The 25,260-nt window shown below is 41.7% G+C and overlaps 1 protein-coding gene across 3 annotated transcripts; it reads left to right on the top strand.

Annotated features, from left to right (window-relative positions):
* The first annotated feature begins 1,037 nt into the window (after positions 1-1,037).
* si:dkey-118j18.2 lies at positions 1,038-24,782 on the top strand. Of its 3 annotated transcripts, XM_046292570.1 has the most exons (7): positions 1,038-1,126; positions 1,317-1,419; positions 16,709-16,739; positions 16,884-16,936; positions 17,076-17,235; positions 20,387-20,516; positions 22,453-24,782. In XM_046292570.1, exons 4-7 carry the CDS (start codon positions 16,917-16,919, stop codon positions 22,623-22,625), a joined length of 483 nt encoding a protein of 160 aa, XP_046148526.1. In that variant the 5' UTR covers positions 1,038-1,126; positions 1,317-1,419; positions 16,709-16,739; positions 16,884-16,916; the 3' UTR covers positions 22,626-24,782. The 3 variants fall into 3 exon arrangements, with proteins under 3 accessions (XP_046148526.1, XP_046148524.1, XP_046148525.1); XM_046292568.1 differs by lacking the exons at positions 1,038-1,126; positions 1,317-1,419 and adding an exon at positions 13,134-13,421; XM_046292569.1 differs by lacking the exons at positions 1,038-1,126; positions 1,317-1,419 and adding an exon at positions 13,706-13,900.
* Positions 24,783-25,260: the final 478 nt, after the last annotated feature.

Here is a 25,260-nt window from a genome sequence, read left to right on the forward strand (position 1 = left end):
ACTGTTTTGCATCTGTGCCGTGCTCTTCTTCACCCTTCTGGGCTGCCCACCTCAGGCCGTAGACTGTTTGTTTGTTTTTCATTTTCTTCTGTCAGTGGTTACTGTATGTGCTCTCTCTTTCTCTCTCATTGGGGTTATGTGCAGGTGAGTTTTAACCCTGCCCCCGAACACGCTAACACACATTAAGGGTTCCAATTATGGCAACGAACTCAAGGTTACCATTTGTATGTCTCTGTATCCAGTATGAAGGAAGTTAGAGGTAGTTTTGTGATTCAATGCTAATTAGCATTAGTGCAATGTCTGGGAGTATATGGTATCTACTAGCATGCTAACAGTTACCATATACATTGAGTATACAAAACATTAGGAACACCTTCCTAATATTGAGTTACACCCCCCTTTCGCCCTCAGAACAGCCTAAATCCATCGGGCATGGACTCTACAAGGTGTCTAAAGCGTTCCACGGGGATGCTGTCCCATGTTGACTACAATGCTTCCCATGGTTGTGTCAAGTTTACTGGATGTCCTTTGGGTGGTGGACCATTCTTGATACACACGGGAAACTGTTGAGTGTGGGAAAAAAGTTTTTGACACAAACCAGGGAGCCTGGCACCTACTACCAAACCCCATTCAAAGGCACTTAAATATTTTGTCTTGCCCATTCAACTTCTGAATGGCACGCATACACAAGCCATGTCTCCATTGTCTCAAGACTTAAAGATCCTAGAAAATCTATGCACCCTCAATCATGAGAAAGGAGAATAGGTCACAGCCTATAGGTGAGCAGAAGTGTAGACGCTAAATGGTTTCCATTGGAAATTATACTATATATCATTGTGATACTGTATGTATTTTAGTCTTGCGTTGCTACACTCCATAGTCTTGTCTTGACTGTGCCAGGAAGACTGGAGATCAAGGTTCAGTTGTATTAGAGCAGTTTAAAGGGCATCAATGTCCACCAATTCAAGCATGATTATGTCAGTAGATGATAATATTTAACAGAGCTTGTTAACTTGCCTGGTTGTGTCAGTCTTTCCGTCAGACTAACCTAACTCTGGATTGCACGACAGAAGCATGTTTTCAGCTCATCAAAGAACTGGCCAAGGAGGTGAAGGATATCAGTAAGGTATGACAATATTCACAATCACACATAAACACACACTGTCCCAGTCATTCATTACATCAACAACAGAAAATACTAAGTCAAGAAGCTGTTCATTGACAAACTTTGACATGTTAAAAAAATACAAACCTCCACATCAAGACTGTTACCACAGGTGATATCAACAGATATGGCTGTACTTACTTCCTTGCAGCATGCTCAGAAGGGAGTGGTAATAGAAGAGGTAACTGCATCACTTCAATAGCAGCAGGAGTCTCATTCTGGAGTGGTCCAAGGAGCTGAACCAACCAACCTGGGTGAGCAGGCTAACTGGGCAGTTACAACAGAAGGAAATCATTGATTAAACCTTAGTGGCCATGCACCTGTGTTTATGTATTTACATCATGATTGCTGAGAAAGTCCCTGTAGTATAAGGTTTGTGTCATGGGTCAGGTGGTCAAACTTTTTACATGGTCCTACTCATTCAACAGAAAGGAGCACACCACTCCGAGGCTGCAAAATATTTGGAATTCAGATCAGCCAAAAACGATCAGCCATAAACTAGCAGAGTACACATGCAATTTAATTCTGGGTTCCAAATTTAAGGAACGTTGAAGTACAAGCCAAAATTCAAGGTAGACAATTAGCAATTATGGATAACTGAACAAGCAGATCTTTACCATCAAACTTTAACATAACAGATGCAATCATATTTCATGAAGCACGTGGATTGTTACCAGTGATTAAATGAACAGATTATATGACAATGGCGTTTCTACCTCGCTTGTAGCATGCCCGGAAAAGAACATTGGAAAAAGCTGTCACTCCACCACCTATCAGCCTAGAGAGCAGCAGGAGTCTCATCCTAAATCTATCCAAGGAGTTGAACCAACTTGAACCAGTATGCAGGCTTAAACATACCATACTGCCAAAGGAGATCATTCATTGTCTTTGACTCCCAGTTCATGTAGTATTTACTCAATTGCTGTTATAGGTTTGGGTCTGCTTTACATCTGGACCTCATATCTCATTTAATATACAGGTAAATGCCAAAATAAAGGAAACACTTGAGTAAATGATGGATACAAAGTACAGTGCATTTGGAAAGTATTCAGACCCCTTGCCTTTTCCCACATTTTGTTACCTTACAGCCTTATTCTAAAAGGAATTAAATTCTTTGTTTTTTGTCATCAATCTACACACAATACTCCATAATGACGAAGCAAAAACAGGTTTTAAAAAACCTGAAATATCACATTTACCAAATGTTCAGACCCTTTACTCAGTACTTTGTTGAAGCACCATTGGCAGCGATTACAGCCTTGAGTGTTCTTGGCAATGACGGTACAAGCTTGGCACACCTGTATTTAGGGAGTTTCTCCCATTTTTCTCTGCAGATCCTCTCAAGCTCTGTCAGGAAGGATGGGGAGCTTTGCTGCACAGCTATTTTCAGGTCTCTACAGAGATGTTCTATCGGGCTCTGGCTGGGCCACTCAAGGACATTCAGAGACTTGTCACAAAGCCACTCCTGTGTTGCCTTGGCTGTGTGCTATGGGTCGTTGTCATGTTGGAAGGTGAACCTTCACCCCAGTCTGATGTACTGAACGTTCTGGAGCAGATTTTCATCAAGGATCTCTCTGTACTTCTTTGCCTCGTTCCTGACTAGTCTCCCAGTCTCTGCCGCTGAAAAACATCCCCACAGCATGATGCTGCCACCACAATGTTTCACCGTAGTGATGGTGCCAGGTTTCCTCCAGATGTAATGCTTGGCATTCAGGCCAAAGAGGTCAATGTTGGTTTCATCAGACCAGAGAATCTTGTTTCTCATGGTCTGAGAGCCCTTTGGGTTCCTTTTGGCAAACTCCAAGCAGGCTGTCGTGAGGAGAGGCTTCCGTCTGGCTACTCTATCATAAAGGCCTGATTGGTGGAGTGCTGCAGAGATGGTTGTGATGCTGTGTGGTTTGTTGCTAACGTTTCTTTGCTACCTGCCAACTTTACAGTTTTTACCTTTTTTAATTACCGTTTTATATTTTTCATTCAACTTGTTCCCCCCGGACGCTTTATCTGGACATGGTTCTACACGACCTCCACCAGCCGAAGCTAAGACGTAACATTAACATCATGCCTTCATCATTGCAATCGCTGTACTCGTAATCTACAGGAGAATGAGGATAGCTGTGCTGCAAGCCCAGCTTCAGACGCAATCGTTAGGCAAGGGTAATTTTAAGTGTAGGAAGGGATGAAACAGCGTCTGTACCACCAATAAGTACAGATACTAGTATAAATCCCCTCGCACAGTCCCCGCAGCCGGACAATTTTCTCATGGCTTCTGGAAGGAAATGCTGTAGGAATGCTAAACCGGTGTCGCTCATTCAGCTGACAGAAACTTTCAACCGGTTCTCCCCATTAAGCAACGAGTCAGTCAGTGGGCAAAACTAAACATGGCGGTGTTCGCCTTTGCAATATCACTGGAATAAAGACCTCCTCCATTCCTGTCATTATTGAAAGAGATTGTGATATCTCACATCTCAAAATAGGGCTACTTAATGTTAGATCCCTCACTTCCAAGGCGGTTATAGTCAAGACGTTTGTGTTTTTAATGTAAAATATTTTTGTTGTACTGTATGTGTGTTTATAGTTTTGTTTAATGTTTTGTTAGTGTATGTAAGTTGTTTTGTCTGAAACGTTGTTCCCTCTGTTGCTATTGCACCAGGTCTCTCTTGGAAAGAGATGTTATCTCAATGAGAAAAAAACCTGTATAAATGAAGTTAACATTTAAAAATTTTCAATAAAAATTGACTGAAGTGTTTCCTTAATTTTGTCAGTTATCTGTACATTTATGGAAACTATATTTGAATATTATTCCAATGTAGACCTTTTGAGAGGCACATTTTCTTTATGTGACAGACCCATTCATCTATCTCATTAGTACTCTTATTAGCCTTTTTAATCACTGTGAGTTCTAGAGTAGACCCATGTTAGAATATCAAAACATAAAAATAAACAAAGTTTTTACAATTTTGGCACAATTCATCTTTAGTTTGGGATGGTTTAAATTGCACTTTGCGACAATTCTGATTTGATTTATTAGGATCCCCATTAGCTGACGCCAATGGCGACAGCCAGACTTACTGGGGTACAACACATAATAAAAAAAACATTATAGACAAAATACTTTACAATTGACATACACTTAAGAACATGAACATTTAGTGTGTGTGTGTGCATCTGTCAGTTACACATGCATGTCCGTACATACACACAACAAGTAGGTCACATGGGGGAGAGGTGTTGTGCTGTGAAGTGTTGCTTTATTTGTTTATTTAAACCAGGTTTGCTGTTCACTTGTGCTATATAAGATGGAAGAGAGTTCCATGAACTCATGGCTCTGTATAATACTGTACGTTTCCTTTAATTTGTTCTGGAACTGTGAAAATGTCTGGAGGGGTAAGTGTGTATCAGTGCTGTGTGTAACTATGCAAACAATTTGGAATTTCCAACACATGAATGTTTCTTATAAAAACAAGTGACAAAGTCAGTCTTTACTCAACTCTCAGCTAATAGAGACTGACATGCATGGTATTAATATTAGCCCTCTGATTACAGTGAAGAGCACGACATGCCACTCAGTTCTGGGCCAGCTACAGCTTAACTAGGTCTTTCTTTGCAGCACTTGATCATTAGAGCCTGCAGGACTTGCTTTGTGGAATATGGTGTCAAAAAAGCAGAACATCTCTTTATAGACAGATCTCTCCCCTATATTCAGGAGTGCTCCAATGTATAAATAAATATTTTGAAAGTTCAAAACGAGTAAAAGTTTATGAACATTTCATAAATGCATTCCTATGTTGTTGTGTAACTAGCATACTATTGGTGATGACATAATATTGTGTCAAAAGAGTTTTATAGCGAGTGATGCGATGCTAGTTTGGCTATTTTAGCTAGGCTTACATTAGCTAGCTAGCTGAACTAGCACCACAGCTAGCACAGTATCCGGATCTTCCCCTTTTTCTTGTCAACTGCAGTTTCAGATGAGCATCACACACTTGAGTCAGTGTTCACCTTATTGAAAAAGTAGCTAGTGCCCTTAAGGTACCAATGCAAAAGAGGAGAATAGTGCAGAACATAACATGTTTGGGGGATTGCAGGTGGACTGTAAGTTAATTAATGAATGGCTACTTAACTTGCTGGCTAGCAAACTACACAATAGTTTCACAATTCACAATAAACGGGCACTATGTAGTCAGCTAGCTAGCTATACATATTGTCAGTAAATACATCATTTAGCTCATAAAAGCAGTATCTAAGTCATGTTAATAAGCTAACCACATCATTGTTAAGGCCAGCCATTTTTGTCATATGATAATGGTATTTGGTAATAGGATTATGGCAGGGTTCAAAGACAGGCAATAGAGAGAGTGAGAGAGAGAGAGAGAGCACCACCCACATTGAGGCAGGGAGAGGCCGAACAGATCATCAGGTGAGAATTTGAGTTATAAGGCACTATCAGTTCAACTCCTCATCTTTGCTGACTGTAGCCCGTGCTATAACAAAACAGTTGTTGCCTGCATTTCATTTGGTTGTTTTGGCAGGGTTCAGAGACAGTCAGTAGAGAGAGGGAGAGCACCACCCATGTTACGGCACAGGGAGAGGACAAACAGGTTATCAGGTGAGAATTTGGAATATGAGTTACAATGCAGTCTGCTAAAGCACTTTGCACAGAAATTTACACCGCACACAGATTGGAACTATCGGTTCAGCTCATCATCTTTGCTGACAGTAGCCCAAGTGCTATAACAAATGTTGTTGCTGCATTCTGATTTCATTTGGTTGCCATGGAGGTTGACGACGTAACAACAATAAGACAAAGCAGTCTGCCATATCCACCAGGAGAAGCTGGATACCATAGATAGGGAAACAATATGCTAGAATGTCTTTTCTGGCAGAAACAGACGTAAAAAGGTATTTGATGCATTTAAGTGAATTGAGACTATAGATCTGACCCTTCTCTTTACCACTAGACAGACAGTGCATTCACAAAGTATTCAAACCACTTTACTTTTTCTACATTCTGTTACGTTACAGCCTTATTATACATTTATTCCCTTGTCAATCTACACAGCTATTTTCAGGTCTTTCCATAGATGTTCGATCGGGTTCAAGTCTGGGCTCTGGTTGAGACACTCAAGGACATTCAGAGACTTGTCCCGAATCCACTCCTGCATTGTCTTGGCTGTATGCTTAGGGTCGTTGTGCTATTGGAAGGTGAACCTTCGCCCCAGTCTGAGGTCCTGAGCGCTCTGGAGAAGGCTTTAACAAGGATCTCTGTACTTTGCTCTGTTCATCTTTCCCTTGATACTGACTAGTCTCCCAGTCCCTGCCACTGAAAAACATCCCTCAGAATGATGGTGCCACCACCATGCTTCACGGTAGGCACAGTACCAGGTTTCCTCCAGACGTGACGCTTGGCATTCAGGCCAAAGAGTTCAATTTTTTGTTTCATCAGACCAGGTTTCTCATGGACTGAGTCCTTTAGGTGCCTTTTGGTAAACTCCAAGCGGGCTATCATGTGTCTTTTACTGAGGTGTGGCTTCCGTCTGGCCACTCTACCATAAAGGCCTGATTGATGGAGTGCTGCAGAGATGGTTGTAACGGTCGTCTGATGAAGAAGGATCGGACCAAAGCGCAGGGTGGTAAGTGTTCATGATTTTTATTATCACTGAACACTAGAACAAAATAACAAAGTGAGAAACGAAACAGTCCTGTCAGGTGCAGAACACTAAACAGAAAACAACTACCCACAAAACACAGGTGGGAAAATGCTACCTAAGTATGGTTCCCAATCAGAGACAACTATAGACAGCTGTCCCTGATTGAGAGCCATACCCGGCCAAAACAAAGAAATTCCAAAACATAGAAAAATGAACATAGAATGCCCACCCAAATCGCACCCTGACCAAACCAAAATAGAGATGTTCTGGGATTCATCCAATGACATTGAGGAATGTACCACCTCAGTCATCAATAAGTGCATTTACGGCGTCGTCCCCACAGTGACCGTACGTACATATCCCAACCAGAAGTCATGGATTACAAGCAACATCCGCACCGAGCTAAAGGCTAGAGCTGTCGCTATCAAGGAGTGGGACACTAATCTGTACGCTTATAAGAAATACAGCTATGCCTTCAGACAAACCATCAATTCAGGACTGAGATTGAATCCTACTGCACCGGCTCTGACTCTCGTCGGATGTGGCAGGGCTTGCAGACTATTACGGACAACAAACCCATTACGGACTACAAACCCAGCCACGAGCTGCCCAGTGAAACGAGCCTACCAGACGGGCTCAATGCCTTTGATGCCTCTTCGATAATCACTCTCCCTCACTTGGGCAAGGGACATTTAAGGTACAAATGTCGGAAGGAAGTCAAACAAATGGGTGCTTAATGGCGTGTTCAAAACAACTGCAAACTCTGAAAAATACGAGGTAAAATCATGACGCCAGGGATCTTAAGGTCGGAAATTCAGAGCTACCGAGTTCCCGAGTTGGAATTTCCATTGGAATTTTGGAGTTCCGAGTTCCCACTTGGTTTGAACGTAAGCAAAAGAAAGTGCATTAGTGTCATGGCAGCAACATTCACTTCCGGTTTCACGATTTTGCCTACATAATTCAAGTCTGCGGTAAAATGCTATGTATGTGAAATCTAGAATTTGTGCATAGTGCATAATGTTAAAATAATGTTACAAAATTATAACTAAATCTGGGAAAATAACTAGTACTTTATATAAGATACATAATATTATAAGGTGGAGCACATTGAGAAATAGTTGGAGCTTAAGTAAATGAATGTAAAGATCATAATATTCCATAGACCCTATTAATCTAGTCTATGTATGGTGTTATTTCTTGAATGACTGTCATCTAAATACCCAGCAGACCTTTCTATTCCACCCATCCCTTTAGTCCCAATGCAATACACTGTAAGACTATAAATGACATATTAGCTTATAAGGGAAAAATTATTATATGTGCTGATGTAAAGGTGGGGTTGGAAATGCTTAGTAGGGTCTGTAGAATCTATATATGGTGTCATTTCATGGGGCTTTGAATAATACTTAGTGTTGCTGGCCTTTTACTGTGGTCAAATGGCTTAAAATCGGGTGCCTGGACACTACGGTACCAATTTAGAGCTGAACATGAAAATATTTTTTTGTGCAGATGTAAAAGTGGGTTGGGGAGTACAGGATCTGTAGAATCTATATGTGGTGTCATTTCATGGGGGTCTGATTAATACGGAGTGTTGCTGACCTTTTACTCAGCCCATTACATTGGCCACAGCACATTACACATTGGCTTATAGAGAAAAACCTATTATATATTCTGTTGTAAAAGTGGGTTGTGGAGTACTCAGAAGGGTCTGTAGAATTTATATATCAGTGGAGGCTGTTGAGAGGAGGATTGCTCATAATAATGCCTGGAAAGTCGCAAATGGAATGGTATCAAACACATGGAAACCATATGTTAGATGTTGTTGATAACTTTCCACTTATTCCCCTCCAGCCGTGCCCGTCCTTCCCAATTAAGGTGCCACCAACCTCCTGTGGTATATATGGTATCATTTCATGGGGCTCTGAATAATACGGAGTGTTGCTGGTCAAACATTTTTTTTTTGCTCTATAAACCAATATGTATTCCATATACAGTTGAGGCCAATGGAATAGGTGGAGTAAAAGGCCATCAACACACGGTATTATTCAGAGCCCCATATAATGACACCATATACATTGTACAGACCCCACTAAGTATTCCCTATAATACTTTTACTGCGGCACCCAGAATAGTTTTTGCTCTATAAGTCGATATGTATTCCATATACAGTGATTAGCATTGTGGGCATTTATTTTTTACCTCCGAATATGTTTTAAAAAACCCACATTTAATGAAAATGTCATTTAAATATGAGCAAATATGAATCATTGTTTTTATTTAGAGAATAACTTTTCGTATATCATGGATAAATACAGGTTATTTATTGCCACGTTTCTACTATTATGCTGGGGACTTTTATTTTGAAAAGTTTCAAAATTCTGTGACCGGGACATACTTTTTTTATGCTAGGTGGAGGGGAGTCATCACTAGGGTTCCAATGTCTTTTTCTATAGATGATATTAAATAAAATGTGAAGGGAGGCAGAGTGATTGAGGGCAAAAGGTTGATTAGTAGGAAAGAGTCAAAGAAGTGAAAGCTTATCAGTGCTGTTGAGGTTTAAGAAGGTTTCTCCTGGAAAAGTAGATTTGATTCCTTAGTTTCAATGTCAGAGGATTTAGCCCATCTCCATTGCAGTGTTTAAAATGCCAAAGACGGGACATGTAGCTGTTCAGTGTGAAGGAAAGAAAAGATGTGCCAAGTGTAGAGGGGAACATGATTGGGGTGAATGTGGGAGCAATGTGAAGGTTTAGTGTTGTAATTGTGGGAGGGAACATAGTGCAGCATTTGGTGGATGCCAGGTGTAGAGAGAGGCTCAGAGATATAAAAGCAGTCATGATGTATCATATGCAGAGGCTGTAAGACTGATTGGTGGAACTACAATGCGGACTGATGGAGCTCCCATGGCTGCTACTGTAGTAAGTGGACCTACTGACAGGTTGGTGCTTCTGCTGGTCCTGGCATGGTTTCCAGACCTGTTCATAAATCTTGCACTCATGAACGTGCTGTGTCAAAGGACACTTTGATAGTGAATAAAGTTAACTTCATAGCTTTCACTGGTAAGGTTATCAACACGACTCGGGAGGGGGAGGATGTGGTAGAAGTTAGTAGGGATGTATTTGTTTTTTAAATTAGATTTTCTCAGTAGTACAGAATTTGGCAGACCATGATTGATTGCACACTAAACAACAGTTGTTTAAGGACTGCCATGATATCATATAAGAAGAATCAAAGAACTGATAGGAAGTGCTTTACGTTGCACTCATAAAATGGCAGAAGTGGATGGTATGTTTGCATCAGATGGCATGTCTAGTCAAGATGAGTGAGAGAAGAATTGGATTACAGTGGTAAATCCAAAAGGAAATAAGAGAAGTAAAGTGGAAGTGTAATCTACTAATTCCATGCGTAGTTCTGATTAGTTTTTGGTTGGAGTAAGGGTTTTGGATCGAGGTTGTGGGAGATCCGTTTGAAGTCGCTATTAAAATTGTGGAAGCGTTGGATGAGGTGGCGTCGATGAGAGTAACAAGAAGTGGGCTTATTTAGTTTTTTTTGTAGATATTTGTTTTATTTAACTTTTATTTAACCAGGAAGGGCTCATTGAGATTACAATCTATGTTTCAAGAGCGCCCTGGCCAAGATAGGCAGCACCAAGTCATTACAAAACAATTACAGACAGACAACATGAAAAACTAATTTAAAAAATTAAATTAAAAACATTGACAGGTCAGGGAATCAGCCTCAAAATCCTTCATCAGTGATTTAAAAACACCAATCGGGACAAGTTCTTCCAGAACTATATATATGGAACAGAAAGAGCGTGCTCTGCGACTCAAGAAGATAGCGGATTGGAATGTGTCGTGTGGATCTAGTGGTTAGGGCATTGGACTAGTAACCGAAGGTTGCAAGTTCAAATCCCCAAGCTGACAAGGTATAAATCTGTCATTCTGCTCCTGAACAGGCAATTAACCCACTGTTCCTAGGCCGTCATTGAAAATAAGAATTTGTTCTTAACTGACTTGCCTAGTTAAATAAAGGTAAAATAAATCAAATAAAAAAATCTTCAAAGGGGGGGTGCTAGAAGTAAAAGCAAAGAGTTTATGTGAAGAATTCAAATCAAATTTTATTTATCACATGCACCGAATACAACAAGTAGACCTTACCGTGAAATGCTTAATCAACAATGCAGTTCAATAAATAGTTAATAAAATATTTACTAAATAAACTATAGTTTAAAAATCAATCAAAAAGTAACACATCAAATGTACATAACAATAACGAGGCTATATACAGGGGGTACCGGTACCAAGTCAATGTGTGGGGTTACAGGTTAGTCGAGGTAATTTGTCATGTGATAATAAACAGCGAGCAGCAGCAATGTAAAAACAGAGGGGGGGGGGGGGGTCAATGTAAATAGTTATGGCTTGGGGGGAGAAGCTGTTAAAGAGCCTTTTGGTCCCAGACTTGGCGCTCCGGTACTGCTTGCCGTGCGGTAGCAAAGAGAACAGTCTATGACTTGGGTGACTGGAGTCTTTGACTATTTTTTGGGGCCTTCCTCTGACACCGCCTAGTATATAGGTCCTGGATGACAGAAAGCTTGGTCCTAGTGATGTACTGGGTCGTACGCACTAGTCTCTGCAGCGCCTTACGCTCAGATGCCGAGCAGTTGCCATAACAGGTTGTGATGCAACCTGTCAGGATGCTCTGGATGGTGCAGCTGTAGACCTTTTTGAGGATCTGGGGATATGTTCCAAATCTTTTCAGTCTCCTGGTGGAAAAAAAAAGTTATGGACACCAAGGAACTTGAAACTCTTTACCCGCTCCACTTCAGTCCTGTCGATGTTAATGGGAGCCTGTTCGGCCCTCCTTTTCCTATAGTCCACGATCAGCTCCTTTGTCTTGATCACATTGAGAGAGAGGTTGTTATCCTGGCAGTGTGTCTGACCTCCCTATAGGCTGTCTCATCGTTGTCGCTGATCAGGCCTAGTCAACAAACTTAATGATAGTGTTGGAGTGGTGCTTGGCCACGCAGTCATGGGTGAACAGAGGGTAGAGGAGGGAGCAAAGCACGCACCCCTGAGGGGCCCCAATGTTGAGGATCAGCATGGCAGATGTGTTGTTGCCTACCCTTACAACCTGGGGGCGGCCCGTCAGGAAGTCCAGGATCCAGTTGCAGAGGAAGGCGTTTAGTCCCATGGTCTTAGGTTAGTGATGAGCTTTGTAGGCACCAGGTGCGAAAGGGCAGTGTGGAGTGTGATTGAGGTTGCGTCATCTGCGGATCTGTTGGGGTAGTATGCGAATTGTAGTGGGGCTAGTGTTTCTGGCATGATGTTGTTGATGTGAGCCATGACCAGCTTTTCAACGCACTTCATGGCTACCAATGTGAGTGCTATATTGCAGTAATCATTTAGGCAGGTTACCTTCGCTATTTCTTGGGCACAGTGACAATGGTGGTCTGTTTGAAACATGTCGGTATTACAGACTCGGCCAGGGAGAGGTTGAAAATGTCAGTGAAGACACTGGCCAGTTGGTCCACGTATGCTTTGAGTACACGTCCTGGTAATCCGCCTGGCCTCGCGGCTTTGTGAATGTTGACCTGTTTAAAGGTCTTGCTCACATTGGCTATGGAGAGCATGGTGGATGGAGTGAGGAAGTCCACTGTATCCGTTCCACAGTTTTTTGATGACGAGTCTCTCCCTTCCTTTTCACGTTTATTTTGGTTTTATGAGATTCCCTGTGAGAGCTTTCATGCCCAAACCCATGCAGTGTTATAAATGCTAAATATTTGGTCATGTGTCAAGTATATATATCATATGCCAGCTGAGCCTAAATGCTGCAGTTGTGGTGGTGAACATGCACCCAAATTTCTGAAGTGTCCTGTTAGAGTGAAGACTGATGTAGCAAGAATAAGGGCTGTCCAGTAGATTCTATCCGGAGCTGGTGAGAAGAGTGGAAGAAAGGAGTGAAGTTGAAGAAGTAATGGTAGTAGTAGACACCAGATTATATTCCTTGTCAAAAGAGGGATGCTGACATGTTGCATGTTAAGGAGGTGAACTTTGTAGAGTTTATTGCATTGGTTATCAACTGCAGAGCACAGAGAGGGAATCTGAGAAAATAGGCATCATTGAGATTGTGCTGAACCTTTTTTGGGACTCAAGGATTTTACTGCAGAGGCATTCCAAGGAATCCTGTCAATTAATGTTCCAACCTCACAGGCACCTGAGCCTGTTCATGGATGTGATTTGGACTGTGACTGTTTTTAAAATGTATTTTTTGGTCTTTTGTATGATTTTGGGTCCCCCATACAGTAGGTGGCAGCAATACACCAATAGGTGTAGTCTGCCATAATAATTTATAGAAGAAGCACTACGCTTTGTTTTCGTTTTACGGTCTTACAAATGTTTAAGTCGCAATGTTTGCAAGGAAAATAAACTTTGGAAATTGACAAGTAGTCAGTGGATTACCTCAGCATGCCGATTACAATAGACAGCATTTGAATAAATTGTTGTTCACGCTAAGCTAAAGCTAGCTGGCTAACATTCGAAAATGTCCTGCAAGCCACAGCTGAATTGAAAACATAATGACAAGCCTGGGTGATATACTCCGCTGATACGGTAAGTAACTTATTAGTTATGTTTAGCGAATTAGCTAAATTTACTATTAGCTAGCACAACGTAAACAACTGACTAGCAAACGTTAGCTAGCTAGTCTAATTAGTAGCTACTTTAGCTAACTAGCCAGTACCCTTGCCTTGTAATACGTTCTCACTAGATTGTACAGCTAACGATATATACTTTATACTGTTTTTGATTTGCTAGCTAGCTGGCCGTTTTCGTTTGTATAACTCGCTGTGCTTTCTAATAGTTGACAGGCTAGCTAGTTACGTTTACTAGCCAAGTAAAACGCAACTCCACGATGTAGCGTTAGTATTCACGGAGACGAGAGGGCGGAGTGTACCTCATCCGACTACATCGAGTCACCCGCTGTCAGTCGATATGAGGAAACAGTCCGTGGATGTATTTGTTTAACGTTTTATTCAAAAGTATAGATTTCAGCAAACAAATACACGCAGCTACAGAGGGACAAGTACACGGTAAGGGTTTAAAGGTCAACTCCGACACTTCCTACATTTGCGTTGTTATTATAAAGTATTTACTGATGTCCTGAACAGTTTTAGTGTAATTGTATGATTTCATGTCTATTGACTGTTTAGTGATGAGCAAAACCAGAAATTGCTTCTCTGTTACGTTTTTTCAGCAGGATCCCTGAGATGACTAATACAATAAATTATGGACGGTCATTTTCATCTATATAACTTGGGTGTTAAGGGTCAAAATGAAACAGTGGTTCTAGTGTTTTACTCATGTATTCTATGTTATTGAGAAGCTTCCCAGGAACAGAGTACACTTCATTTCATGAGGATAGGACTTTGCTGAGTTTTTTCTTTTTCAAGTGAACAGAAAATATTCAAAAGGTCGCAGACTGGTCAATGTTAATCCCAAGTCAATAATGGCACCAAATTCTTAATTTTAACACGTTTTGTCCAATATCTCGATAGTTTGGTCATATTGTTAGGACATTTTCAAGGCTGATGTAGAACACATAATTGATTCAAATAAAAGTCAAATGTATTAAATTAAATTGCAATATTATGTAATGTGGCACTTAATATGCAAATGAGACAGTATGGAATACATAGGTCTACTGACAGTAATTTAAGACTAATAATTTAAGGTAGGGTGATCATGCACTACATGGCCAAAAGTATGTGGACACCTGCTCGTCGAACATCTCAAAGGGAGTCCTCCCCTTTGCTGCTATAACAGCCTCCATTCTTCTGGGAAGGCTGTCCACTAGATGTTGGAACATTGCTGCGGGGACTTGCCACAGGAGCATTAGTGAGGCTGGGTACTGATGTTGGCCGATTAGGCCTGGCTTGCAGTCGGCATTCCAATTCATCCCAAATGTGTTCGATGGTGTTGAGGTCAGGGCTCTGTGCAGGCCAGTCAAGTTCTTCCACACCGGTGACGATTAGGCTAAAAATAAAAACAAATACCATTGAAGTGAAAGGAACTTTGCTATTCACTAACTCATTTGCATAAAGTAGTATGAAAATTTGCATAAGTTGTTACAAACTCTGTTTTGCAAAAAGCATGAATATTTGTTAATAATACTGTGGCTTACTTCTAAGGTAAGCATAAACCAGAGTTGGCTTACATTGTTATGTTTGGTGTTGGGAGTGATGGGAGGATAAACGGCATTGTTTCCAGTAAATAATTATCCTTGACTGAGACAGTGATTTGCCTCACAGTTTTGTTTAAAGATAGATAGAACACATTTTCAATTCACTGGTATTATTCAATGTTTTTATCGATTGTAGGGCTGTAACCACTGCATTCTGGTAGAATTAATAAAACCATCAAACACAAAATTCGCTGCTCACATAATACAGCCTGACATAATGCTGCCTCTGACCAAGAGCGTTACCTCAGTGAATGGCTTCAAGCCAACAAACACTCCCTCACACAGCTAGCTAGCATCTCATCATGAAAAAGGGTGGTGCCAATCCCTAATAACCCATACACCAAAATGTAACTACGAAGTTCTACTTGGTGACATGCTATGTTTTTTTTTATGTGTCTCTGAAAACGTCTGAATGACCGAAGGGAAAACATTTTACCTTTATATTTCAGTCCAATGACATCTGATGAACGTAAAACCTCAGGACTTTCCCATACTTGTTAGCAATGCAAAGTCACATCGATCTTACTCTGCGATGGGTATTCCTCACTCTACCAAAGAGCAAATTTGAACACATCGACACACCGATTTCATGGGTTTCATAAAAAAAAAGACTGTCTCACAGAATTGAACGTTCTAAGCACGGCACTTACTTTACATTTGGGCTCCTATCACGTAAATATCAGAATATACAGTATTTCGAGTTTTAACAACTTCCACATTCATGATTTATGTATTTTGATGACTACATTATTGACATTTTAGTGAAAAAGTATTTGATCACTGCTGTTTTTTGTAGAATTCTTGCATATTGTCCATTGTTTGTTGAATATCGTTTAATAAAAAATAAAAAACATACACTGAGTGTATAAAACATTAGGACCACCTTCCTGATATTGAGATGCACCCCGTAGGCCCTCAGAACAGCCTCAATTATTCGGGGCAAGATCTCAAGTGTTCCACAGGGATGCTGGCCAATGTTGACTCCAATGCTTCCCACAGTTGTCAAGTTGGCTGGATGTCCTTTGGGTAGTGCACCGTTCTTGATACACACGGGAAACTGTTGTGTGAAAAACCCAGCAACACTGCAGTTCTTGACACATTCAAACCGGTGCGCCTGGCACCTACTACCATAACCTGTTCAAAGGAACTTAAATATTTTGTCTTGCCCATTCACCCTCTGAATGGCACACACACAATCCATGTCTCAATTGTCTCAAGGCTTAAAAATCCTTCTTTAACCTGTCTCCTCCCCTTCATCTACACTGATTTGAAATTAATTTAACAAGTGACATCAATAAGGGATCATATCCTTCACCTGGTCATTATGTAATGGAAAGAACAGATGTTCCTAGTGTTTTATTTACTCAGTGTAATAGTAGCATATTCACTGGTTATAAAGTGGTGGAATTGTCCTTTTAAGAAGTATCGACTTTCGGCGACTCGGTGTAGTCGGAGATACAGTACACACAGTCTCGTCCGCTCAACTCCGTTGATGTGAAGTACATGGTGGAGTTGGCCAGCTACATGGTTGGAGGAGTAAATAACAGCCTGTAGTTTGAAGTGCCTCTCCCACGAGTTAATGGTGTTTAAAACCACACAACATCCCTTGGATCGGATGTTGAAATGTTACTCACATTGTGCCACGTCTGTCTTGCAGATTGAACGGGACTCCTTTATTCTTCACAGAGGTGATGTAGCTATGGTTTCCATTCTGAGTTTTCCATTTGGGTTTACAGTAAACAAATTCTCTCTGTCATCTTGTTTTAGAAGAACACACACAGTGGACTGTGCCTCTGGAAATGTCTAAATACTGCTTTGGTTTTGTGTTTCAGGGACCATGATACCCTGCAACTAGTGATCTCAATATGGAGTTGTACTGGTACATGTAAGTACCTTCCAAGTTGCATTTCTATTCTACATATTTTGCAGTAGGATTTGATGGATAGAATTACAATGTGAACAACATTAACTTCAGCATAAGACATTATTGCTGCTACTTCTCTCTCCTTTCTGTTTACCTTCAGAGTGGTCATCGTATTCATCATCATCAAGATCTTCTTCTACGTGTGCTGGTACCGCTCACGTCAGAGACAGCTGGCAGCGTACCTCAACAACCCTCGTAATGCCCAGATAGTCATCGTGGGAGGGAGGGCCTATCTGCATCAAACGTGTGAGAGACCGAATGTAAGTAGCAGTGGTTCTTTGACATTTGGTATTGGGGCATTAAACCAAGGCCATGGATTGACATAACACAAGGCTGATTATGTGCAAGTAATTGTATACCAATTAGCAACCAATTTGACTAGGTTTGGGGGGAGGTGGCATCCTGTCTGCAACGTGGTTCTCAGGCACACATTCTGAGAAAGTAGTTTGAGATGCAGACCTACTAATTCAGGTTATTCCGAGACTAGAATCACATTGTTTTGATCCAGTCATGCGCGGGGAAGCATATCATATTGACTCTGAGTAAAGAAGAAGAGGTCAGGAGGGTTGCTAAAGGTTGCCCTTTCAGAGGTTTGTGAGTTGGTGGGTTGGCAGTTTGTGTTCCTGAAATTGCTTGTGGTTTTAGCTAAGTTACTTTCATTCCGAATGTCTGAGAACGGGAGGCTTTCTCACTGTGTCGATTACTCAGCTTCCCACCAATCTTGTGGTGTTTAACAGCAGGTTGACTCTTTGTTTAGTAGGTGTGTATGCTCATGTATATGTGTATCAGTAGTCTGTGTGTTTGTGTGTGTTTGTGTGCACGTACGGGTGTGTTTGTGTGTGAGACAGTGCCCTTGCTGAAACGTCAGGGCTCTGGAAGGTCTCATGGCTTTGTGAAGCAGTGCAAGGGCTACAATGGATGTGTGAGAGCCAATGTTGGGGTAGGTTTTTCTACCGGTGACTGTCCAGCACTTGTAAAATCTAACCCAAGCTTGTGAAAGTCTCTGAGCCAATAGGAACAGCTAAGATGGACGGGGCAAGAGAAGGTCCTTAGAGAAGAGGACGGACCACCACGCTATACATCTTGTTTCCCGGAGTTTTCAAAGTGACGTTCATGGAACTTCTGCATTCCTTTGTTGTACTGGACAGGGACTTCTCCCTAAACATCAAGTGTCACCATCTGTTGTGGTTTGTTTGTCCTCTGTGGACTAATATCTCTAGAACCACTGACCCGTGACTTTGATGTTCTCATCGTTTTCAGTCTGGGAGAAGACTTCAAAACCAAGGTTGCGTTATAGAAACTGACATCAGCCCTACTTCCAGTACATTCTGCCTTTGTGTTCTGCGGAGGTTCTTAGAACGCGTTTTTTAACAGCTCTTCGTAGAACACCTGGAAGTAATGAATCAAAACCCGACTCAAACGATCTGTGAGGGAACAAATTCAACATCTCTCTCTCTCCGATTCGTCTGCTGTCCCTTTTAATAGCGCTCAGAGCGGTTCCATACTATCCTGGCCTAGGTCTATATCCTTCTGATTGACTGGATAGAAAGAGCACCGTTACGTGAATAAAGGACTGCAAATGCTATGTTACTCAAACAAGTGTCTCATAGTTTGTCAGGGGCCCAAGTCGTTAGGCTACTCAGAGCAAGTAGTCTCCTTTTTTTATTGTTACAAACACCGGATAGGTGCAGTGAAATGTCAACATGCACACCATAACAATTGTGCTTTATTACCGTCCTTGCCTTTGCTTTAGTGAATTACTATAGGTGCCCCTTGTTTTCCAGATGAGTTTTTTAAAGCTATTTATAGCGTAGCTTTCTCATGGTGGAAATGCCCCAATTCTAAGAATGAGGGCTGTAGTCATTAAGGGGAGATTCCAGCCACTAGCTAGCTCTTCTTGGAAACTCTCCCCAGTAATGACACTACTGTGTGCTTTAGTATCTCTGCCTTTGATCTGATTTGAACATTTGGTTTGAACAGAAGCCTGTTCTGCCTTTGATTGTTCGTGTATTTGGACTCGAAATGAAACAGCTCTACAAGGAAGCCAAGTTCAAATAACTGGAGATTTTTGTACAGGATGAGCAAACCTTACAGTTCTGTTAGGCTGGAATTAGAATTAGGGATGCACATTTCAGTCAATTTTACAGCCGACTAACCGACTCTCATTAACTGGTCAACAAACGGTAAAATAAAATCTAAGCAGTAACATGACGTGAGCAACAGAAAATACTATGCATGCACAGACATTTGTAATTAGAATGGAAACAGGCTTGCTATTGTTGCATATCACCTTGCAGTCAAAAGGCTATAGCCTATTATTGAACATCCAACTCCTGTAATGACCAGCTAATAAAACGTGCCAAAATGCAATTCGTGAGAAAGCACTGTTCTAAACAACGGGAGTTGATTGAGAAATAAAAATAGTAGCTATTTTTAATTGTGGCCATCAACTGTTTTTAACACTCGATTTTCATTCATAATTATTTGTTGCGCAATGACTGGGCTTACAAAAGCACGTTTCATTCCAGTACAAGCTTTTTGAGAACAGATGATAGGCTATTCCGCTCCTCAAACTAGGCTCCCTATGCTGTGAGCATGTGATGAGTAAGATGCATGGCGACAAACAAAAATACACGTGCCAATTTTAATTCCAATAAATGATGCAAATTAACCTATAGACCAATAAGTATTATATAGTTCTCGCCCATTAACCGTTAACCGTTAACATACCTAACTAGAATGTACGAATTAGAATGTCAGGCAGAATGTAGCTGTGCTCGGAACAGAACCCAGGTAAAGCTGAGTGTTCTAACCCTGTGATTCCACCTGGTCCTTTTCAGCCACCCCAGTGAGCCAGCTTGAATGATCTGTTGCTCTCCATTCCAAGCCTTTACTGCCTCACTGCTTTAGTACCCCTCTCTGGCTCACCTCAACCTCCTTCTCTTTTCTGTTTGCCACCCGTCTCCTCTTTGTCTTCTAGTCTAAAGCATGATACTCCCTGTTTAGATTGTAATGGAATGTTCAGCAAGGAGGCCCCCGAGCCATCCATAACTCCAGTAGGCAGGCAGCAGCCTCCCCGAAGGGCTCTGGAGACAGGCCAGGGGGAGACCAGAGACAGGGTGCCTCCCAAATAGCACCCTATTCCCTCTAAAGTGCGTTACTTTTGGCTGGTCCCCATATGGTTCTGGTCAAAAGTTGTGCACTATATCGGGAATAGTGAGCCATTTAGGGCGCTGCTTGAGAGGGAGAGAGACTGGGAGATGCAGGGTGAAGATTCTGTCATTTGGCCGCTAGTGAGCTTTTGCTTCTGTTGAGCTTGTGTTTATCATCACACTCCAGTTGAGAATGAAAGTGTGCGTGTGTGTGGTATTAATTCCTTTTCTCTTTCTCTCTTTCTCCCCCCCCCCCCAGACGTCTATCTGGCCCAGTTGGTATGGGGTTCAGGATGAGGAGTCAGTGGGCGAGCCTTCTACCTCTCTCCCCCCGGCAGCATCCTTCTCTCACATGGACATGCCTCCACCATATGAAGCCGTCTCTGGAGGTAACGCATACAGGATATGGTGACGAGACCCAACTGCAGAAAATTGGTCATAGAAACACCACTTAATGTCGTACATGTCTTATCTAAAGAAGGGGCTAACATTACACTTAGAGTGGATGGCTTTTATCTCTCACAAATACTGCAGCCTACTCAAGATTGCATTGGAGCTACTTAATAAGGCTACCGTAAGCCTGTCTTCACCACTATTTAGCTCACTTAGCTAACTCCTTCAGAGGGGTTGTTAATTCTGCCATCCTGGTGCTGAGGTCTTGAGCCTTGAGGCAGCAGCCTTACAGACCACCAGGACAAACAGGGTTATATTCATTAGTGTATACTGTTCAACATGTTTTGGTTACAGAAAACATTTTGCAACAACAACAAGTTCCCTATTGGACAAGTTGAAATAGTCCCTCCCCGTTTCTGTCTGTGTGCTTCGTTTTGGTCCCTCGTGAACACAACCCAGGAGAGAAAAAGCACACATCTCCCAGTATAAAAGCACTGCATGGCTGGCCATCTGGTACCACTGCCAAAAGGCTTGTTTTAGGCCCGTCACAGCCACACTGCTGCCAAAGATACACCATCTTACCCTGTTGAAAGGAGTGATTACGCACATCCAGCCATAACAAAGGAGCTGGATACAAAAAATGACTCATCGTTTGCTCTTCCCAGAAGCTCTCTTTAGTGACCCAATTACATCATTATTTCTAACAGCATTGTCTTCGTCACATTCAAAAGGGGAGTGTTCTTTCCCTCATATCCCAGTCACTATTGACACCAGTGGTTCCTGACTACAGTAGCAGGCAAGATGTAAAGGAACCTCTAGAGTAGCCCCATTTTAAAATGAATGAGGACTTCCCTGCTTGGCTGTACTGTCACTTAGATCTTCAGTGCTTAGATCACTCACCCTCAGTGATTGTGTGTGTGCTGTATCAAAGACACCTTTACCCCTCAGATCTCTCCATGATCACAGAGCCTCCTCCACTCACACATGTAACTGATGTCAGTGTTAAACCCACACACTGGTCCTGGTACTGTCCCTTTCCTTGTCGTAAATACACTGTAAAAAGTACCTTATTATTCCCCCCTCCTCCTGCGTGGCTAGTGTTTTCTCCTGTCACTGGGTTGTTGCCCGGCGTTCTAGCGCTCAGGAGTGAAGTCTCTAGGTACAGATCTAGAATCAGTTTCCCCTCCCCCAATTCTAACCTTAACCCTGAGTGGGCAAAATGCTAAACTGACCCAAGATCAGCATCTAGGAACAACTTTACCCTAAACCGGTTCTAGCCAGCTCACTGAAAAGTAACAGGATGTGGTAGGGGAGGATATGAGTCTGTTGAGTGGTTACTTCCTCCTCTGATTTCGCAAACTATATTCTCTAGGACAATGCCAAATAGAGGTATGTAGAAGTTGTGTGTACCCAATTTTTTTAATTCCAAAGTACTGTAAACTTCTATTAATAACCCAGACATTTATTTGTTTCAACTGCCGAGTTGGCCGGTACATATGGGAGGCTGGCGTTTAATATCACTCGAGGTGTGGAAGTTCCTCTACAGCTACTGTAATTAGTACGTTCTGTCACCGGTGGCCCTGTGAAATATTTAAGACAGTGGTTGCATTTAGAATGCACTGCAAATGTTACAAAAGGGGAGAACTGATCTTTTTTTCCCGCTGCTTACAGACAGACTATTATTCTGCTGGAGCAGACGAGTCAAATTTGTGCATGTCATTTCACTTTTCTGCCCCGGCACTTATAAGCGGACAGCATTTATTGGCTCAAATTAAAAACGATGCCCAGCATTTGTTGGAGACTTGAGTTTTAAGAATGTTTGCCGACCATCGCAACATTCTTTACAGTTTCTTTTTTCTTTAGACTGCACACAGATGTTCATGGCGTGGCTCTGTATTTCTGCTTATTGACCTCTAACCTCTGACCCCACAGCTGATGACCTGAAACCTCCTCCATATAGTGAGGTTGCCCAGAGCGACACCATGGACAATTCTCGCCCCTCCCACCACGCCCTTCTCCCTCCCCCTCTGTCTGAGGGTGGAGACTCTGCTAGCATCATCAGCGAAGCCCCGCCTCCATACACCCCCCAGCCCCAACCGGCATGAGGGCCCTGTCAACTCCAGCCAATCACACTCGGGGGACCGACCCAGCTAGACCAATCACGAACCCTGATGCCGACCGACTCTTTACCTCCTTTCCAAGTGCTGTCCTCCTCCCTGCCTTCTCACCTCAGCGATCCCTGCCAGCTATGCTCACTCACTAAACCGAGAGGGCAGACTGTTGGTTTGGTTTTCTAGGTTTTAAAACAGTTTTCTATTTTCTACTGTTTGAAAGTGATTTGTTGTGATGAAGAATATGATAAATAATAAGATGTAATGTTGTGGAGTTGATGGGGAGTTTGACTGCTGGACAACTCTTCCCTCTGGAACACCCCACTGCATCATGGGAACAAGAGGGAGAGATTTACACAACAGCCAGCAGTGGAGAGGATAAAGGCAACAATAACGTCCAATATCGTCCAATATCCAATGAGTCCAATGACGGCCTTTAGTGCTGCGTCCAGACACCCATTCCAGTGTCCCCATCAGAGTTCTATACTAAGCACCTTCTCAGAACAGATTTAAAAGAGACTATTCTGTAACATCCAACAGCATTTGCCTTAGAGATTGAGAGAGATCAATGCATTTCCAAGAAATCTACCAGATGAAAGAACCATGTTGGAAAAATGTAGTGGTTGAATGTGATGATTATTGTACAGTCACAGAACAATAATGATCGCTAACATCTTCAGTACATCGGAGATCCATGCCCTCTTCACTCTGTCAGTGGCTTGGTTATGCCATTTTGGCTATTCTTATGTCATAACTGTTCTGTTATTGCGTCATCACAGGGTCCAGGGGTTGTTTTTTTCTGACCAAAAACTCTGGACCTTAAAGTTTAACTAGGGTCCAGCGTTTTTCTAGGCAGGTCATGTAGTTAGGAAAATAACCGTAGTCGTGTCCATTCATTGAAGATTGCTGCTGTGTCAATGCAGTCTGTGGGGTTACAGTAAATATGTCCCAATTACAGTGAGCTCCAAAAGTTTGGGGACGGTGTCACATTTGAGTTGTTTTGGCTCTGTACTTCAGCACTTTGGATTTGAAATGATACAATGACTGAGGTTAAAGTGCAGTCTGTCAGCTTTAGGGTGTTTTCATCCACTTCAAAATGACACAATACATTAATTACCATTCATTTCTGTTGGGCACCAAATCATCTGAAACGCAACTCAAACAACCAGCAAATGCATCCAACAAATTTGTAGTCACAAGCTTGATGTAGTCATTGCGTGCTGTGAATATGGGACCAAATACTTAACTTTTTACAACTTTAATACACATATAAGTGAAATAGTCCCAATATGTTGGGTCCCCTAAAATGTGGTGACTATGTGCAAAAAGTGCTGTCATTTTTAAACGGTTCACCCGATGTGGATGAAAATACCTTCAAATGAATGCTGACTGTCTGCACTTTAACCTCAGTCATTGTATCATTTTAAATCCAAAGTGCTGGAGTACAGAGCCAAAACAACAACAAAATGTGTCACTGTCCCAATACCTTTGGAGCTCACTCTGAATCTCCTTCCTCCCAAAGTGTGCATTTGTTCATTACCCTTCACTGATTTGAAGAAAATGACTGCTCTAAGTTGGTGGAAACTCCCACTAGCCATGCCTCCACCAATCCAATGCTTTTAGATCTGTAGCAAGTAGTGAGCGAGTGCACACTTCAGGAGAAAGGAGATATTATTGGGACGAACCGTTAGTATCCCAGCTATCTGGTTCCTTCCTTCCCTTGGCTGTAAATGGTTTGAGCTAACAGGCCTGATCATGATGACCTTTCAACAGAGGTTTTTGGTGTGTTTACAACGACAAACAACAACAATGTTGTAAAATGCGTAGTAAAGAATACAGGGGGAACTTGGAGGAAGTAATCTAGGGAAGTAATCTGGAGATCCATTTGAAACATAACTTTAAGCATAGAATAGAAAGGTTGCCGATGAGTTTAAAATTACTTTAAAATATATTGTTATATGATTATGATAATCTTCCATTTTGTGGTGACAAATCAGTGTGTGTCTGTCCCAGATTCATAACCTTGCCACATGCATTATATGGGGGGTTGAACCCAGTTTGATTCTGCATTTCTGAGACTTGATTTTGTTGTTGGGTATTCATACATTTTGGGGATTAATCAATTGTACATTAAACATATGATTACATTCATATCTCGTTTCTGGTGATTGTCTTTTCACAGCGCAAATACATTTTGTCACCGTAGCTCGGCTTCCATCCAATTGGTGACTGATGTTACTGCGGATATTCTAATATCCCCATAAAAATAATATGCACATTTTCCAACCAGAGAAGTCCATCAAATTGACTTCTGGATAAATGTCTGTGCTTGATGACGTAGTGCACATAAATAACTGTTGCTGTTAAATGGGTTTCCAACGTATTTTAAACTTGACAGAGCTGATATAGTGATTTCTTGATATCCGGAAACTCCCTTTGGTGACTGCCATTTGTCAATTCCAGTGTTATGAGACTGATGATTTCTTGATAGAAATCACCTTGTCTGATTTACATGGCTATCAAAACATCACCCAGGGTAAGCCTACATGAAACAGCCCTTATTTTAAGTGTTTCTAAAATCCCCTGTTGCAAAAATTAATGGTGGAAAAATGATTGGAACCATTGCCCT

Source organism: Oncorhynchus gorbuscha, linkage group LG12, assembly GCF_021184085.1.
Source record: "Oncorhynchus gorbuscha isolate QuinsamMale2020 ecotype Even-year linkage group LG12, OgorEven_v1.0, whole genome shotgun sequence".
Taxonomy (NCBI): domain Eukaryota; kingdom Metazoa; phylum Chordata; class Actinopteri; order Salmoniformes; family Salmonidae; genus Oncorhynchus; species Oncorhynchus gorbuscha.